Source organism: Aulostomus chinensis, chromosome 1 (assembly GCF_037954235.1).
Source record: "Aulostomus chinensis isolate RoL2024-O1b breed Wild chromosome 1, RoL_Achi_v1.0, whole genome shotgun sequence".
NCBI classification, from domain to species: Eukaryota; Metazoa; Chordata; class Actinopteri; order Syngnathiformes; family Aulostomidae; genus Aulostomus; species Aulostomus chinensis.
Genome location: NC_141320.1, coordinates 47,478,405 through 47,497,216, shown reverse-complemented (window position 1 = coordinate 47,497,216; position 18,812 = coordinate 47,478,405). Strand labels below are relative to the sequence as shown.

The window sequence follows — 18,812 nt, the reverse complement described above, 5'->3', positions numbered from 1 at the left end:
GTACGAGCGGGAGAACCGCCGGCAGAGGTTGCTGCTCGATGCCGTGCTGAAGCCCCGAGTCAGGCTGGACAGAGCAGGTGAGTCCCCCAGGGACCTGCTGCATTGTTCCCAACATAAAGGGAGGTTTTAGTAGCTCAGGAAACAAAGTCTAGGAATTCTAGCTGGAGCTTCATCAGACCAAGTGGTCCAGACCAGCTGGAAAAACCCCTGAGACAAAGTCAAAGAGCAGGCAGCACAATGTTGGTGGGACTCAGTCAGCACACACACACACACACACACACACACACACACACACACACACACACACGTGTCAGCAGTCTCTCTGTCTCCAGCAAGTCACATGATATCCAAATGAGTCCCGTCAGAATGAACCAATGTTACAGTCGATTTAGGGGACAAAATCCAAAGGCAAACCTCCTGCAGACACCAGTGAAGCTCTGTTGTTTCATTTCAATGCAGTTTCAGTCCAGATCAGTGAGTCCAGAGCTGCTAGCTTGACAGCTAAACATGAGCATCACAACACTCAGCAGGACCATAGCTTTTCTTTAATCTCTTCTTTTTAATCCTCCCTTTTCTTTCTCACCTGTCTTCATTCTTTTTGACAGTTTTTCCACACTATCATCACGTTCAAGTCAAGTCAATTTTATTTGTTTGAACCAAATCACAACAAAGTTCTCTCATGACTCTTTACTAGTAGAGCAGGTCCAGCACCAAACTCCTTCAATGAACCTCCACCCAACAATTCTCCACCAGCAGCACATCCTGCAACAGTGGTGATGAAAACCTTCCTTTTAACAGGCAGGAACGTCGAGCAGATCCAGGATCAGTGGGGACGGCCTTCTGCTTTGACTGGTTGGGGGGAAAGAGAGCAGGAGAGCAGGGCAGAGACAAAGACAGAGAATGGAGGAAGACAGATATGCAGAAGGAAAGAGAGGGACAGAGATAAAGAGAGAGAGAAAGGAAGAGACTGATGGACAGACGGGGACGTGAGCAGGTGGAGCTACGGGTGGCAGCTTGAGCCTCTTCAGGTCTGCAGCCTCCTCAGCAGCACCAGGATCTGGGATGAGGGGAGAAGAGGAGTTAGTAATGTGTGTGATTTATGTATGACACATATAGGAGGACAGAGAGGAGGAGAGAGAAGCCCAGTGCCCAGTTCTGTGTTGAGGGAATGCGTTGCTCTGCAGCTCACCTCCAAGCTGCTAAGGGGTGTGGCTGTGTCTTTCTATGGTTTCGGGGGCTCTTGTCAGATTCCAAAACAAAACTATTTCCAACAGAAAGTCCAGTGCTTCTCTTTGAACGACTTTGTTTTCATGAATCAAACTTAAAACCTTGAACATGAAAAACACGACTTGTGGCCATTTTCTTCCGGAGACGCACATTTTGTCGTGGAGGTTCTTCCACCTCTAAATGCATTCGGCGACTCCTCTGAACGGACCAATCACAGTCCTTGATGTTCACGTCACGACGTGTCGACACAATGAATAGTCAGGACATTTTGGAGGTGCACGTCTGCTGCGGCGTAGGGTCCATGTAGGTCTGCGTCGACAGTGTAGGTACGGCGTTGATGCCATGCAGAAGCATAAACCAGGTTGAAGCCTACAGCAAAATATCGAAGGGCCGGTTTAAGCTGTCCTAACTATAAGTTTGATCAAAAAGGAAGGTCTTGGGGGGGGGGGGGCATCCCGGACTCAAACCGTTCCACAGGAGGGGAGCCTGATAGCTGAAGGCTCTGGCTCCCATTCTACTTTTAGAACTCTAGGAACCACCAGTAACCCTCCATCCTGGGAGCGAAGGGTTCTAGCTGGATAATAGGGGACTAGGACTGCTTCACTCAGCCTTGCCGTGTCGTGTGTGTGTGTCAGGCTGGCCCAGGATGCTGTGCATGTTGCTTCTTTTGTGACATTAAGATGTAGGCTGACACGGATATTATAAAGGCCTACTTTAAAAAAAGAAAGATTTTTCTTGGCGACCTTGGGTTGGACTGGCCGTTCAAGAATTGTCCATTTGTCCCATTATAGACACTAACATTCCAACGAGTGAATGTGATTATGAATGGACAAAGGCATTCAGCAGAGGGGACCTATGACCTTTGACCTGGGTGACACAACGTTGATCCAAGCATCTGAAGCCAGCGTTTCTGTTCCCAGTTTGCTGACTGGTCGTCAGTAGCAGGACGTCTCTTTTCATTGAGTTGATTTCTGTTTCTGTCTGTTGCTCCGCTGTTTCAGAGTCAAATGAAGAGATTTCTGATGTTGCTGTTTGTGTCCTGCAGATGTGGAGCAGCTGCTGGTGATTAAAGAAGAGGTTCCCCCTGAGCTGCAGGACCCAGAGCCCCCCCACATTAAAGAGGAGTGGGAGGAGCTCTGGACCAGTGAGGAGGGAGCGCAGCTTCAAGGGCAGGAGGAGGCTGATATCACCACGTTCCCCTTCACTCTGGTCCCTGTGAAGAGTGAAGGGGACGAAGAGAAACCTCAGTTCCCACAGCTTCATCAGAGTCTAACTGAGGAGAACTTGAAAGAAGAGTCTCTGAGCAGGAGCCCAATTCATCCTCTGAAAACAGAAGCTGATGGAGAAGAGAGTGGAGGACCAGAACCAGAACCAGCCAGCAAGGTAGATCCAGATACACTTGTACAACCTAAGACTGAAGACCAGATGTCAGACTCTTCTGAAGCTGAGACTGAAGTCAGTGAGGATGATTGGGTCAGACCTGATAACACGGCCACCTCTGAGCACAAGGAACCCTTTGGCTCAAGGAGGAATTTGCTTCAGAAACTGAGCCCAGGACAGGAAGTGAGTCATTGCAGCTCAAAAGAGCAAAAACTAAAAACTGGAAGAGAATCAGAAATCATCAGGAACGTGACCTTTGGTCCTTCTGAATCTGAGACAGAAGTCAGTGAGGATGAGCGTCCATTTAGGTGCTCAACATGCAGTAAAGGTTTTCGTTACAGAAGTAGTTTGGATACTCACATGAGAACACACTCTGGTGTGAAACCATTCCCATGCTCAGTGTGTGGCAAAAGATTCTCAGAAAAGCGACATCTTAAAACGCACATGAGAACACATACTGGAGAAAAACCATTCCCCTGCTCAGTTTGCGGCAAAAGATTTTCTGTAAAGGGATGTCTGAATAGACACATGAGAACACATACTGGAGTGAAACCATTCCCATGCCCAGTTTGTGGTAAAAGATTCTCAACGGGGAATCTGAAATCACACATGAGAACACACACTTTGGAGAAACCATTCCCCTGCTCAGTTTGTGGCAGAACGTTTTCAGAAAAGGGATGTCTGAAAAGACACATGAGAACACACACTGGAGAGAAACCTTTTCCATGCTTACTTTGTGTCAAAAAATTTTCAGAAAAGGGATGTCTGAAAAGACACATGAGAACGCACACTGGGGAGAAACCATTCCCCTGCTCTGTTTGTGGCATAAAATTTTCAGATAAGGGATGTGTGAAAAGACACATGAGAACACATACTGGGGAGAAACCATTCCCTTGCTCAGTTTGTGGCACAAGATTCTCAGTGAAGGCACATCTAGAATCACACATGAGAGCACACACTGGGGAGAAACCATTCCCCTGCTCAGTGTGTAGTAAAAGATTCTCAGAAAAGGGACATCTGAAAAGACACATGAGAATGCACACTGGGGAGAAACCATTCCCCTGCTCAGTTTGTTGCAAAAGATTTTCAGAAAGGGGATGTCTGAAAAGACACATGAAAGTGCACACTGGGGAGAAACCATTCCCTTGCTCAGTATGTCATAAAAGATTCCCAGAAAAGGGACATCTGAAAAGACATATGAAAATGCACACTGGGGAGAAACCATTCCCCTGCACTGTGTGTGGCAAAAGATTCTCAGAAAAGGGATGTCTGAAAAGACACACGAGAATGCACACTGAGGAGAACCCTTCCCCTGCTCAGTTTGTGGTAAAAAATTCTCAGAATAGGGACATCTGAAAAGTCACATGAGAACCCACACTGGGGAGAAACCATTTCTCACGACTTGGCTCTGAAGCAATGGCAAAACAGTGGGAGATGTGGGTAGGAAGCCAAATAATGTTTTTTTTAACCAAGAAAACAACAACAAAACAAAATAGAACAAAAAGAGCCATGGGATTTGACAGGCAATGGAGTCAATGTTATGGTTGCATGAGTGTAAGGGAGCTGTAAGGAAGAGATGTTGGCTGCTGAAAATGAAAGTGACAATGGATGAGGAGGAAGAGCGGCTCCTGGCCGGCAAGGCGGGTTCTTTATGAAGAGAGCAACTAACCAACTAGGAGGAATGAACAGCTCCCCACTCTCCAGCTCCCTGCTGCAACACAAGAAACATCATGAAAGACATCAGCCAAGGGACCATCACACCCCCCTACAAGAACAGGGTCCTGAAGGGAATCCCGCTACCAAAATACCATGAATGTAATTTTTCTTGAATCCCAAAATGATAATTCACTAAACCTCTAAAAACCATATACGTCCCCCATTGGACTGCTCAGATAAGGTCAAACTATCAGGAGGGGAACCAGTGGCCTGCTCCGGTGGTCCAGCATCTCTTGTTGCAATTTAAGAGGCTAGGAAAAGACAAGAGGAGAACCAGAGAGAGGAAAACCGGTCACAATCAAATACCACACTGAGGAACTCTAGACAACACGTCCACCACCACTTTGTTGGTCCCCTTCACATAGCGAATATCCAGTATGACTGCAGGAACAGAGACCACCTGACTGGTCTCTGGTTGGGACACTGCAACGAATGAAGGAAGGTGAGTGGATTATGGTCAGTGGAGACAACGTGTCTACATGGAGAACAATGATGAGAACACACAGCTGAGAGACATCAGTCTTGCTGAGTTAGTTAACAAAGCTCCTCAGGTCAGGAAAACTTGAGACGACGCAACAGAGAAACTTCCTTTGTCCATCCTGTGTTGTGTGACTGAAGCTGAGGAGAAACTGAAACTAATCATGGTGGTGGAGGCCAGACATGAAGGTTGTGGGTGTAAAGAGTTTTTGAAAGCAGAAGGGAAAACACATCAGGAAAGAGACAGGATGAAGCTGAAATCATGGAGCCACCATTGGACAGGAGGGTGTGAGGGCTGATCTGATTTCTCTTAGGTCACCATCAAAGATCCACTTGGCACCAAGTACTGATCTTTATATTGATGTATTGATCCCTGATCAAACACTGAATTGTCTTTGAGATGTGTGAAAATAAATGAGTGGGCGGAGTCTCTGATATCAGTGATGTCATCCAGCTGATGGAGAAATATGTGACATCAGCTGGAGCCTCCGGTGAAGTACCTTTAGTAGTAGTGCACATGCAGTATACGCTCAGTACCGGCTCCTACACAGACACAGCGAGCGCTGCTTTAACAAATACATGGTTCCTATGGGAGGGATTGGTTGGATTTCCGGTGTATCAGGACCAGGACTGAAGTTGGTCCCTGACCGTCCTGGAGGGGCGGCTGTAACACAGGATGAGTTTTCACAGTGAAGGTCTTCTTCTTCTACAGCTGAATTAAAGTGTAAACAGCCGTCTACACACCTTTAACTGTCCTTATAAACTTGTCTTTTAATAAACTTTCTGTTCTCTTTTAAAGTTGTCAGTGCTTTTGTTGACATGCAGAGGCTCTACTTGATCACCACCCTGGTGTTTGACTATTTGGAGTGGATGTTCTTGTTATGATTTGTCTGTTTATCTGCTGCCCCCACGACCTGCGGTGGGAGCTAATTAGCAGTATGCACCAAAACCTAGTTAGACATGGATGCTCTCAAACCAAATCCCTGCCATCGTTCGAAATAATAAAAACACAAGAACACATCTGAGGTTCCTTTTTAGCTGGAATGTTCCTTTCAGAGCTTTAAGACTGAGGAGAAGGATTTTAAACTCTGTTCTGGATTGGTGATGTGGTCTCTCCTCCTAGTTCCTGTCCATGCACTTCTTCCTCCACTTCAAGACTGCAGCTGCTTTCTGGAGCAGCTGCAGTCTTGAAGTGGAGGTTCACTTTTCTGGACCTTTGGCCTTCCCAGCTCACCAGGGTGCTCCCAGCAACTGGAGACAGTTCTGGACCCATTGGGTCTGGTCCTGCTGATGCTATCTGCAATGCTCGTGCTAGCGCGAGTGGATAGGCCTGCCATTTAAATACCATCTTACTCACTCCACAGCAAATTCCAGGCGACTGAAATAAAACTCCAGAATATCAATTTAAAGTGTTTGTTGATAGAATCATTCTGGGGAGGAAACTTTTAGTACATCGCGGTTCTTTTTGAGGGACAAACCTCAGATTTCAGGTGTAATTTTACCTCTCCTCTAGTCGGTAGAAGTGGGCTCACGTTACAGCTTCAGAGGACTGTCATGCTACTGACTGAATGTATTCCTCAGCCATTGATGAGTCGGCCGATATTTATCTATAATATATATTTATATATCCAGTGACTTCGACCAGTGCTGTCTCTGTGCTGGGCTCTAAAACCAGACTGAAACCCTCAAATCAACTCTTGTTATGGAGGAAGTCACTCAGCTGATTAGCAGCTGCTTTCTCCAGGATTTTAGAGAGGAGGGGAGGTCAGCTATCAGTCCATAGTTGGCTAGAACCTCAGGGTATCCACAGCTTCCCTGACCAGGACTTGAACCCTAGGCTGTGGCAGTGAGAGCACCAATTCTAGCCACTAGACCATCAGGGACCACACTGACCAGAGTTTGTCCTTGCAGGAGTCAGTGACTTAATAGAGTCTAACAAAGGGTTGAACCTGAATGAGACAGTTTCCCTTCAACGTGGGGCCATGGCAGAGTGAACCAAGAACACTACAATGGGGGTGAGAGTGGAGCCATGATGGACTCACAGTTCATCACCTCCACCATCATGTGGACCACCTGATCACCTCTCCCTCAACCTCTAAATAACTCATTCCCTGACCGGGAATCGAACCCGGGCCGCGGCGGTGAGAGCGCCGAATCCTAACCACTAGATCATCAGGGACCACACTGAGCTCTCCAACAACAGAGACTATAAACAATGACTCAAGAACACAGGACTCTGTGGTCTCAGCTTGAGATGCAGAGGGTCCACCAAGACCACCAGACACCTCAGCCCCCTAAAGACAGTCCACCCCCAGGATCCTGTCCCCCTCTGCTCCAACTCAGCCCTCCATTCATAACGTGACTTTGTCTCAGTCTCTTCACAATGCCAGTCACTGAAACACTGACAATGTGATGGGGGCTTCCTGTCTTTACTGCATTTTTTTCAAGGCTCACAACTGCTACTTCCTACAGTCGTCTCTACTGTGTACTTGTACTACCAGTTGTTATGAGCAACTGTGGATTTCTAAATATTCCAGTCCTCAGTTTGCAACTGTATAGTGATGATGGGTCAGTTTAGAGCTGTCAATCAATGTTAATAATTGATCTTAACATCTGAAGATTATTTTAGGAACACAAATACTTTTACTTCATTCTGAGGATGAGCAGACGTTCAATATAATTCTCATTTCCTGGTCAAAGACTCCTGCTAGTCAGAGAGGATCTGGGCTGGATTGGAAAGCTTCAGAGAGGAAAACCTTCACTCTGGACTGGACTGAGAACGGAGCAGCCTCAGCTTCCTGGAGCCTTACTTGCCTCTGTGGTCTAAGGCTGTGTGGGCTGACATCACAGTGAAACTACTGAGATCACAGAGCCTTTGAGATCACAGGCTGACTTCCTTTTTATCCCTAAAATGAAGGAGAAAAATGTTGTGTCTGTGTTTGTGTTGCTGCATCAGTTAAACAGTGACTCTGACAGAGGGGATGTAGCTCAGTGGTAGAGGGCATGCTTCGCATGTATGAGGCCCCGGGTTCAATCCCCGGCATCTCCAGCTGGTCCTTTGGAGCCTTCATCTTACCAGCTAAATTGATCCATAAATGTGACAACAGTTGATAACAAACTACCAGAAGAGAAACCAGTCTGTTGCATATCAAAGTATTTGTAGCTGGGTCAGTGTGACTGTGAGCCTTCATAGCCAGCATGAAGGAGCTGGTTTTATCTTTGCTGGGGAAATCCCACACACAGCTGCTCTCAGTTCCAAATGTGTGTGTCCTCACTCCTCCGTCCTCCTGCTGCCCTCAGAATACAGACACAATTCAACCTGGCAAGTTTGGAGCATAGAAGTGCTCCTGAAGAGATGTGTGTCAGCCCACAGCTGGCTGTTCTTACCTGGAACCTCAAGATGAAACTGCTTCCACAGATTGGAAATGAATCTGATGTTGACTTTTGGACAAATCACCTGTTCATCAGTTCATCATCACTTCCATCCATTTTCTACTGCTTATCTTGTTATAGAAAGGAGTCTATCTGCTGTGTGACTGAGGCAGTTACTGTGAGCTGCTGCATGTCTCAGTGTGTGTGTGTGGGGGGGGGGGGCTGTGTGTGACTGGTCGGCTGCCAAGGATTATTGATGAGATCAATCATGATCAGCTCAGAGATCACGGCACAGAAGAAGGAGACTTTTTGATTTTTGGGGGTTCAGTTTCTAAGTCAGACACATCATCACAATTTGAAGTTTTCCTCCAGTAAAAAACAAAACAACACAAAACCAAACAAAAACATGATTTGACTTTTGATGTCTACATTTTTTGGAAATTGTGAGTCCAACAAGCAGGAGGCCGTTTGAGCTTGGAAACTGTGAAGCATCACCAGTAACTGCTGGTTAATTTACAGTTGTTTCCTCCAAAAAGTTTAAAATGAATGAATAAACCTTTAATACTACAGTTAGAAAGTAGTATTTTGCTATCATCTAATTTGATAGGTGGCGCTGTCACCAAAAAACAAAAGTCCAACAAATGCATTTTATCATCCAATTCAGTAGGTGGTGCTGTGGGGTCCTGGAACTGCAGCTCTCAGGTGCTGCAGAATCTCCTCTTGCAAAGCCTCACAGTTCAGAGTCGTTCCAGAATCTAGGAGCAGAAACCAAAGTCTCCTACGACGAGGATGGGATTGGAACCCACGCCTGCAGAGCTCAATGGATCAGCAGTCCATCACCTTAACCACTCGGCCACCTCGTCTCCTGACCGCCATGATGTGCTGCTTTCTCTTAGCCTTTGAAACAGCTGAACTCTTTGGAGCCCATTTGTCAGAAATGGACCCAGCAGGAGCCACTGAACACAACTCTGACATCATCAGGCTTCTTCCCAGCAGCTTGGTGCTCCAGAAGGAAGAATCCAGACCATCGCTACATCATCAGAGTGAACACCAGCTGATGTTGACCAGTTTAACAAGCCTTTGACTGCTAAATGACATCCAAGCTCAGATTCTCTTGTCCTGGTAGAACAAGTCAATGTTGAAGAAGATGAGAGGACCAGACTTTTTCATCCAATGCTGGAACAGCGTTAGACTGAAGGTCTGAAGGTCCCTGGTCTGGTCCAGGTTTCAACAGGGGACCAGCATCAGCCAGCATTTAAATGTGGACAGCAGTGGAGGTGAAGCCCACATCAAGGAAACCAGCCTCCTATCACTGTCCTGTGCTGAGTTTCTTTAAAAAATGTGAGACAACCTCAAGAGTTTCTGTTTCCTGTGTTGGATTTTGGCTCAGAGAATCAGAGCCAATCAGAAGCTTGTTGGTCTTGGATGCTGGTCATCAGGGGCAATGAGGGGCTCAGTGTCTTGCTCAAGGACACTTCAACATGGTCACCAGCTGAAGTGAGAACTGAACCAGCAACTCTGCTAGACGGCCACTCTTCCTCCAGGCCGTGCCCCCCGAACCTGAATCATCATGATGTCATTATTTGTTGCTTTAATTCACCAAATGTGTGACGTGGTGAGTTTGTCAGGAGTTTGTCACGACCCGGCTCACAGATCGTGACATCGAAGGAGGGAAACGCGGAGTCAACGTCACACACAACTAATAATTTATTATTAACAATGCAAAATCAACACAAGGCAAACCATAACATACAATGGAGTGTGGTTATCAGTAGTGTCAGTGGTGAGTGCGAGTGTGTGCATGAGTGTACAGGGGGTGTATGTGCGCGGTGTGATGGATGCAGAGAACTAAACAAGACATAACTCAAGAAACACAACCATCGCTCTGACGTGGGCCAGGAGGAGTGAGCGAGAGCCTGTCGGCCAGGTTGGCCGCCTGCTTTATAGCTGGGAGACGCCCGGGCCCAGGTGCTCCCAATTAGTCAGCAGCTCCGCCCCGTAAAGCTCCAACCTGGGAAGGGAAGGAAGTCACAAATGATGCCACGCCCCCATGCCCATGACCATGGGGACGTGACACCCCCCCCCCACAAAAACGGGGTCCCAAAAGGAACCCCGACAACAGAGCAAAAAACAAAAACAACTAAAGTGCGCGCCCACAAGCCAGCACGTGTGCCACTACAACTGAACACCAAGGAAAGAGAACAAATCCACCGACAGAAGGACCAAGAGAGACCCACATAACCAACCAGCCAGAAGATAACCACCACCGATTGTTCTGGAAGCTTGACAAATCCCGAACCAACAGCCTTCCCCAGCAACCGGTGCACCTGGGAAGCAAATTAAGAGGCAGGAGGAGGCCAGGAGAGAACAGCAAACAGAACACATGAAGACTCTGGAAAGAATCAGGGAACCCTGGACAACGCGTCTGCCACCACGTTATCCGACCCTTTCACATGCCGAATGTCCAAGCAGTACGACTGCAGGAAGAGGGACCACCTAATCAGGCGCTGGTTTGGACACTGCAGTGAATGAAGGAAAGTCAGGGGGTTATGATCTGTAAAAACAACCAGCGGAGTGCTGCCGCCTACATAAACATCAAAGTGCTTCAAGGCTAAAATCAGAGCTAGCGCCTCCTTCTCAATAACCGAGTAGTTCATTTGGCATGGAGTAAACTTTTTGGAAAAAAAACTGACAGGCCTCTCTACTCCCAGGTCATCAACCTGCATAAGCACAGCTCCTGCTCCGACGTGACTGGCGTCAACAGACAGCTGGAACGGTCGGTCCAGCCGTGGTGCCGCCAGGACTGGAGCCCTGCAAAGGAGTGTTTTAACCTGTTCAAATGCGTTGTGGCAGGCTGGCGTCCAGACATACTTGGCTTTCTCCTTAAGTAGGTCAGTGAGAGGTGCCACCACTGTGGAGAAATTCCTGCAGAAACTTCTATAATAACCCACAAGGCCAAGGAACCGCATCAGCTCCTTCTTTGACATTGGAACTGAATATTTCGACACAGCCTCAACCTTCGCACCCACCGGACGCACCTCACCCTGCCCAACCACTCTGCCAAGGTAGGTCACAGTTGCCCTTGCAAACTCACACTTTGCAAGATTAACTGTGAGCCTAGCCTCTGCTAACCGGCTGAACAACTCACGGACGCGGCCCATGTGAGCTTCCCAGGTGTCAGAGAACACCACAACATCATCTAAATATACGGCGCATCCCTGCATATCACCCACCACACGGTTCATCAAACGTTGAAATGTAGCTGGAGCGTTCCGCAGCCCAAACGGCATTACCGTGTATGAGTATAAACCTGTTGGAGTGATAAACGCTGCAATCTCCCGTGCTCGCGGGGAAAGGGGAATTTGCCAATAACCCTTCAGGAGGTCAAACTTGCTGACAAACTTTGCCGCGCCAACCTGGTCAACACAGTCATCCATCCTAGGAAGGGGAAAGGAGTCCGGCTTAGTCACGGAGTTCACCTTTCTAAAATCAGAGCAAAAACGCAGGGTGTTATCTGACTTTGGTACGAGCAGGCATGGAGAGGACCAGCTAGATGAGCAAGGCTCTGCAATACTATTCTCCAGCATATACTTAACCTCGTGTTCAAGTCGATTGCGTTTTTCAAGGTTAACCCGATAAAACCTCTGCCGGATCGGTTTGGCATCCCCCACATCAATATCATGCTCGGCCAGGTGAGTGCGGCTAGGAGTGTCGCCAAACAAAGAAGGGAAACCCTGGATCAGCTGGGTTAGCTCTATCTGGCGTGACTTAGGCAAGTGTGCCAGCAGCCCCCCTAGGTTGCAGAGGGTCTCAGAATTTCTCAATCGGCTGTGCATTAGAGCTTCATCTATGACATCAGTCTCCGCGTTCCCCTCAACTAACGGCCCGGGAGGAGGCACCCCCGACACGGGACCAACCACGCAAACTGACCACACCACTGGACCCAATCCTGCCACCACTGGGACCGCCCCAGAGTCACGCGCATGGTAGGGCTTCAACAGGTTGACATGGCACAGTTGGGTTGGCCTGCGGCGCTGCGGTGTTGAAATTATATAGTTCTGGTCAGAGATCTTCTTAAGCACCGTATGTGGGCCGGAGAATTTTGCCTGAAATGGAGAAGAAACCAAAGGAAGAAGGGCCAAAACCTGATCACCCGGGGTTAAGACGCGACGCTCTGTCAGACGATCATACAGACCCTTCATCTTACCCTGGGCCGAGGCCAACTTACTTCTTGCCAGCTCACCAGCAGCATACAGCCTGTGTCTGAACCCATTCACATAATCAAGCAAGTTCTCCGGCGGCTCAGAGTCCCTCCAGCCACTAGACACCGCAGCCAACGGGCCCCTCACCGTGTGCGAGAAAACCAGTTCGTTTGGACTGAACCCAGTACTTTCCTGCGTGGCCTCTCTCGCCGCCAGCATCAACCATGGCAGACCGTCCTCCCAGTCCCTACCCAGCTCTGTGCAATAGGCACGTAGGGCTGACTTCAGCGTCTGATGGAAGCGCTCCAAAGCCCCCTGACTTTGAGCATGGTAGGCAGAGCTCTGATTATGTTGTATTCGGAGCTGCTTTAAAACCTGAGAAAACAGGCGAGACGAGAAATTAGAACCCTGATCCGACTGCACAACCCTTGGGATACCAAACACGGAGATGAACTGGGAAAGGGCCCGAACAACAGCCCGGGTCGTAATTGTACGCAGAGGATAAGCGGCTGGGTAACGGGTACTCTGACACATGACCGTCAAAAGGTATGCTGCCCCCGACTTTGAGCGTGGCAGGGGGCCCACACAATCCACTAGTAGATGTTCAAAGGGCTGACTGATGGCTGGGATGGGACATAATGGCACTGGTTTTAAAACCTGATTTGGCTTATCAGTCAACTGACAGGTATGACAGGTCTTTACAAAAGCAGCCACATCCTTCTTCAACCGAGGCCAGAAGAAATGTCTCAGTAACCTGTCGTATGTTTTCCTTACCCCGGCGTGACCTGACTCGTCATGGGCTACCTTCAGCACCGACTGCCTGAGAGTCACCGGCACCACAATCTGCCACACAGGGTCGCCTGGTGAACTCCCATCATGCCGCATCCACTTCCTGACCAGCAGTGAATCCTCCAAGAAATACCCACACACACAGTCATCGCGCTCACTCGTGGGCCGGACCTTCTCAAATAAACCCGTCAAGGACAGGTCCCCCTGCTGCTGTGCCACCAAATCACTGCGCGTTACTGACCCTGGAAAATCAGCCAAAGGAATAGCGAACTTTTCAGAAATTTCTGCCCCATCCACCTGGCCACCAGTGCTAGCCGGAAAAGACATCTGAGAAGTCACGCTCCACATTATCAGGTGTTGACCTCAGCAGCGGCACGGACGCCACGACCGGTGGGGGAATGTCAGGCCACACCTGGGCGCCAACCAAATTGTTCCCCAGGACAACAGACACCCCTGGGATCGGCAATGCCGGTCGCACGGCCAATTCAGCAAAGCCCTGGAACAGGTCACACTCCAACCACACCTTGTGCAGTGGAACCCACAACACATTGAGGTCCATCCCCCTAACAGGTACAGAACAACCTGTATCCGTCTCCTCTGAGAGTGGCAGAACCCCAGCCTGAATGAATGAGTCAACCGCCCCCGTGTCTCTCAACACCCGCACTGAAGTTTTGTGGTCACTCTCTGACAGTGAAACAAAACCGTCACCAATGAATGGTTTGTAAGCTGCCAACTCAGGGGGGTAAGAACACGCCTCCCGCAGGGAAACATTGGGCATCGCTCTAGGTGCTGGTGAAACTGGCACAGCAAGGCCAGCCCCCTTCGGCTTACCCAACACAGCAGTCTTAGGTCTGCCATGAAGCACCGGACAGTCCTGCTTCCAATGTCCCTGTTTTCGGCAGTAATGGCAGGTTGTTTCTCTTTCACCGCCACTGCTCACACGCTTACCAGGGCCAGCAACTGGCAGAGTTTTATCTCGTTGACAAAAATAATTTGCACCACCGGCACCACCCCAATTACCTTGACCCCCCAGCGGGAACTCACCAAACCCGCACCTGTGGGTTAGCACATAATCATCCGCCAGAGCGGCAGCCTCTGCCGCAGTCTCTGCCTTCTGTTCACTGATATAGGTCGCAACCCGCGTAGGAACAGAGTTTTTTAATTGCTCCAAGACCACCAGGTTACACAACCCGTCAAAGTCACTCACGTTGGAAGCGGAGCACCAGCGGTTAAAATGACACGTCAACTCACGTGCAAACTCCAAGTGACTTTGCTTAACCCCGCGCTTCCAAGATCTGAACCGCAGCCGGTAAGCCTCGGGAACCAGTTCGTAGGCTTTGAGGACTGCCGACTTCACCGATGCGTAACTACGGGAGTCCGCGTCACTCAGCGATGAATACGCCTCCTGGGCTCTTCCCGTTAACACACACTGCAGCATCAGCGTGCGCGCGGAATCGGGCCAGTTGCGCGCCTCAGCCACCCGCTCAAAAAGCGAAAAGAAAAGCTCCGGATCATGCTCCGAAAATTTTGGCAAAAGCCGCAGGTTGCTCAGCACGTCAAAATCATCCGGAGACTCGAAAAGGTAACCGGACGTCCTAGGGCTAGCCTCGGCGGCACGGAGCTTACCCTCGCCAACCAGCGCCAGTCTCACCCGCTCAACCTCCAGCCGGGCCTGCTCGCCCTGCTGGCGCAACCTCTCCTTTTCGAGCTTGAACTTCTCCTGTTCTAACTGCAGTAGGAGAAGTTCCTTCTGCTGCTCGTACGATAAACTCGACGCCGACGGGTTCAACGGCGACTCAACTTCCGGCAGAACACCCTTGTCCTGCAAACTCGCTCTTAACACGGCCTTCACTCGCTGTTTCTGGCCCCGATCATCAACTTCTACATTATAATGCTCAGCAATCCTACACAGCTGCTCCTTGGTGAACAAATCAATGAAGTCCCCCGAGGGGCAAGCAAAAAAGTCGTCCACTGACGCCATCTTACTGCGAACCTAAGAACGAAGCGCACAAGTGAAGCCCCAACCGGTGCACTGACTGCCGCAGCGCAAGTGAGCAAGCGAACCCCACTAGCTCACTGCCTAGCCGTGTCTACCTACCTAACTCAACCCTGGTCTTCGTGCAGGTACAGGTGGCGGGTAATTACGCACAGTAAACCAGCGGACGAGTAGAGCAACCAGAAACTGGCGACCCACTCGGACCCACGGATGTGCTCCCGAGCATGTAGCTCTAACCACTTTCTCCGCAACACTAAAAGAAAACAACAACCAGGCGAAACCCAAAGGAGCAACGCCTCTTTACCTGGCAGGGGAACACTCGCTCTCCACAAAAGCGCACACAGCCAACACCAGGAACATTCACTTACCTATAGCCGAGCCGTCATGCCCGCGAACAGGACTCCGCGCCCTCCAACACGACGCGGCCACAGCTGGCACTGCGGCCACCGTAGCTCCAGCGACGTCACAAGTGAAACGCACCCGGAAGAGCGCCGAACACTGCCCGACCACCAGGCAGGACAGACAGACGAGCCACAACCAACAAAACTACAAGGCTCCCGGACGAGCCCCCATATGTCACGACCCGGCTCACAGATCGTGACATCGAAGGAGGGAAACGCGGAGTCAACGTCACACACAACTAATAATTTATTATTAACAATGCAAAATCAACACAAGGCAAACCATAACATACAATGGAGTGTGGTTATCAGTAGTGTCAGTGGTGAGTGCGAGTGTGTGCATGAGTGTACAGGGGGTGTATGTGCGCGGTGTGATGGATGCAGAGAACTAAACAAGACATAACTCAAGAAACACAACCATCGCTCTGACGTGGGCCAGGAGGAGTGAGCGAGAGCCTGTCGGCCAGGTTGGCCGCCTGCTTTATAGCTGGGAGACGCCCGGGCCCAGGTGCTCCCAATTAGTCAGCAGCTCCGCCCCGTAAAGCTCCAACCTGGGAAGGGAAGGAAGTCACAAATGATGCCACGCCCCCATGCCCATGACCATGGGGACGTGACAAGTTTAAAGACCAAAGTTGTGAACACACAGAGAAGTAAACCTGTCAAAGCTGCTTCACTTGATGAGAGAAACTGAGGAACTGATAGAAGAGCAACAAAGAAAATGGAGTCAGAAGGTCGTCTTCTTCACCGCTCAGTCACAACACTGACACACACACACACACACACACACACACACACACACACAAATAGTTTGTCTTTGAGAGAGGACAAAAAATGTTTGACTGTGCTGACATGAACTTTCATTGTCTAATTTCAGTCTCCTACAAAAGTGTGTGAATGTGGTCGTTGTGGCCGAGTGGTGAAGGCGATGGACTAGAAATCCATTGGGGTCTCCCTGCTCAGGTTGGAGTCCTGCCAACAACGTTAAACTGTTTAAAATTTAAATTTGACGCATTTTTCCTCTACACTGTCCTTCATCACAGCATTTAACATCAGGACTGCTCCCAGATCAGCTCCATGACCTCATCTTTGCACCAGAGTACCGCCCAAGTTCATCAAAAACGGCCAAGCATAAATATATAATATGTATATAATGTGAACACACCTTTACAGGTGCGTTAACGTGCTTAATAATAGAGAATGAGTGAAGGGTGCGTTCAGAGTGGAGTGCAGTACCACAGTCAGGCCAGCAGGTGGGGCTTTCGTTGGTGCTGTCTACCTAATTGCGGTGTCTGTGCTCTGCCAGCAGAGGTCGTGCTTCCCCACCAATCTTCTCGGGTGTCTGAGTGGTGCCGCCATGTTCAGGTCGTAGCAGGAGGACGTAGGTTGGTACTTGGCAGTTCGGACGTAGCGAAAGTCACGTTATGAATGGAGGGCTGAGTTGGAGCAGAGGGGGCAGGATCCTGGGGGTGGACTGTCTTTAGGGGGCTGAGGTGTCTGGTGGTCTTGGTGGACCTTCTGCATCTCAAGCTGAGACCACAGAGTCCTGTGTTCTTGAGTCATTGTCTATAGTCTCTGTTGTTGGAGAGCTCAGTGTGGTCCCTGATGGTCTAGTGGCTAGGATTCGGCGCTTTCACCGCCGCGGCCCGGGTTCGATTCCCGGTCAGGGAATGAGTTATTTAGAGGTTGAGGGAGAGGTGATCAGGTGGTCCACATGATGGTGGAGGTGATGAACTGTGAGTCCATCATGGCTCCACTCTCACCCCCATTGTAGTGTTCTTGGTTCACTCTGCCATGGCCCCATGTTGAAGGGTGACTGTCTCATTCAGGTCCAACCCTTTGTTAGACTCTATTAAGTCACTGACTCCCAAACTCTGTAATCCTCCTTAGTAGCTTTGGTTATTGATGATCTGCAATGGTTCGTGGGGGTGGAGCCTATCCCTCAGGTGAGGGGCGGGGTTTATCCTGGACAGGTCACCAGTCCATGGCAGGGCCATCACATAGAGACAGATTGATTATAAAAATGTTCATCCCCAGTTTGAAGTTAGAGACAGGATTTAAGTGTGGAAGGTTTTTGTATCTTCAATTTAATTCTGAGTGTTGTAAACTGTTTCTAACAAACTCTACTGTTGAACAGTCAAAATGTTTTCTAACCAAGCTGGATGCTCTCATATACTTTTTAAAGTTGAGTTTCTCTCACATCCTCCTGAGATCAAAGACAGAATTCTAGGTACAAATAAATACACTATCAAAGCCCTGATGACATCATCATCAATTCTGACTTTGATCTGGAGGCTCTTGCTTTCTTGCTTCAAATAAAAAACGTTGTTCCAGGGAAAAGTCTGCACATAAACACACACACACACACACACACGCACACGCACACGCACACGCACAGCCTGTCTTCAGTATAAAATGGTCTGTCACGTTCTCTCACGTTGGAAGATTTCTCTGACTCCATTGTGAATAAAGAGATTCTTCATCTGCCACCTGAGTCTTGATCCACTGATTCCTCTGATCCACCTCTTTCTGCTCCAACAAGGCTGACATGGATCAGGTGGGTCCATGTCATCCAATCAGGAGGTTTCTCCTCTCAGTTAATTTTCTTCATCCCAGTTTAGATTGATTCTTCTCAGCCTCATGAAGGAGCATCTGATCAGGTGTTTGGCTGCTTGTTGGTTGTAATTCCATAGATTTTCATCTCAGATGTTATAGAATTAATAAGAACATCTTAAAGACCTTTGTCCAACACTTGAAACTCTCCTGTCTGTGGAGGCCCAACTGGCCTTTGGTAGTGAGGTGGTGGATGCATGTGAATGAAATGAGGCTGGTGTTGCTGTGAGGAGCCACTAGAGGGAGACACCTGTCGTTCCTCCCAGCTGACAACGAGGCTTCACAGCTGCATTGGAAGCTGTCCTTTATTGGTCCCAACTGTCTTGAGCTCAGGGGCCAAACTCACCAACAACACTTCCTCCTGGTCATGTGGTCTGTTTGTCAGGAGATTCAATCCAAAGTTGTTGACACACAAGAGAAGAAAACACGTCAAAGTTTGTTCATTTTTATGAATCAAACTGAAAATGAACAGAAGAGTGACAGTGAAAATGGATTCAAAAATAATGAATAATCATGAATAATGAATAAATGCTCAGAATTTACTGGCATTTGACTGCATTTTGTGGTTAATCAGTAGATGAAAGAGGAACATATATATTCTATACATGTGATGTACGTACGTGGCTGTGGACAAAAGCGTCT

At 48.9% G+C, this 18,812-nt stretch overlaps 1 protein-coding gene and 3 non-coding genes across 4 annotated transcripts; 3 read left to right on the top strand and 1 right to left on the bottom strand.

Moving 5' to 3' along the window:
- The first annotated feature begins 2,610 nt into the window (after positions 1 to 2,610).
- On the top strand, positions 2,611 to 5,534 carry LOC147271966 (uncharacterized). The gene has a single exon (XM_086203785.1). It carries the CDS (start codon positions 2,653 to 2,655, stop codon positions 3,961 to 3,963), a length of 1,311 nt encoding a protein of 436 aa, XP_086059911.1. The 5' UTR covers positions 2,611 to 2,652; the 3' UTR covers positions 3,964 to 5,534.
- A 1,373-nt stretch (positions 5,535 to 6,907) lies between these two features.
- trnae-cuc (transfer RNA glutamic acid (anticodon CUC)) lies at positions 6,908 to 6,979 on the bottom strand. Its single transcript has one exon. It is a non-coding gene; the product is annotated as a tRNA-Glu (tRNA).
- A 798-nt stretch (positions 6,980 to 7,777) lies between these two features.
- trnaa-cgc (transfer RNA alanine (anticodon CGC)) lies at positions 7,778 to 7,849 on the top strand. Its single transcript has one exon. It is a non-coding gene; the product is annotated as a tRNA-Ala (tRNA).
- Positions 7,850 to 17,156: 9,307 nt separating this feature from the next.
- On the top strand, positions 17,157 to 17,228 carry trnae-uuc (transfer RNA glutamic acid (anticodon UUC)). The gene has a single exon. It is a non-coding gene; the product is annotated as a tRNA-Glu (tRNA).
- The last annotated feature ends 1,584 nt before the right edge of the window (positions 17,229 to 18,812 follow it).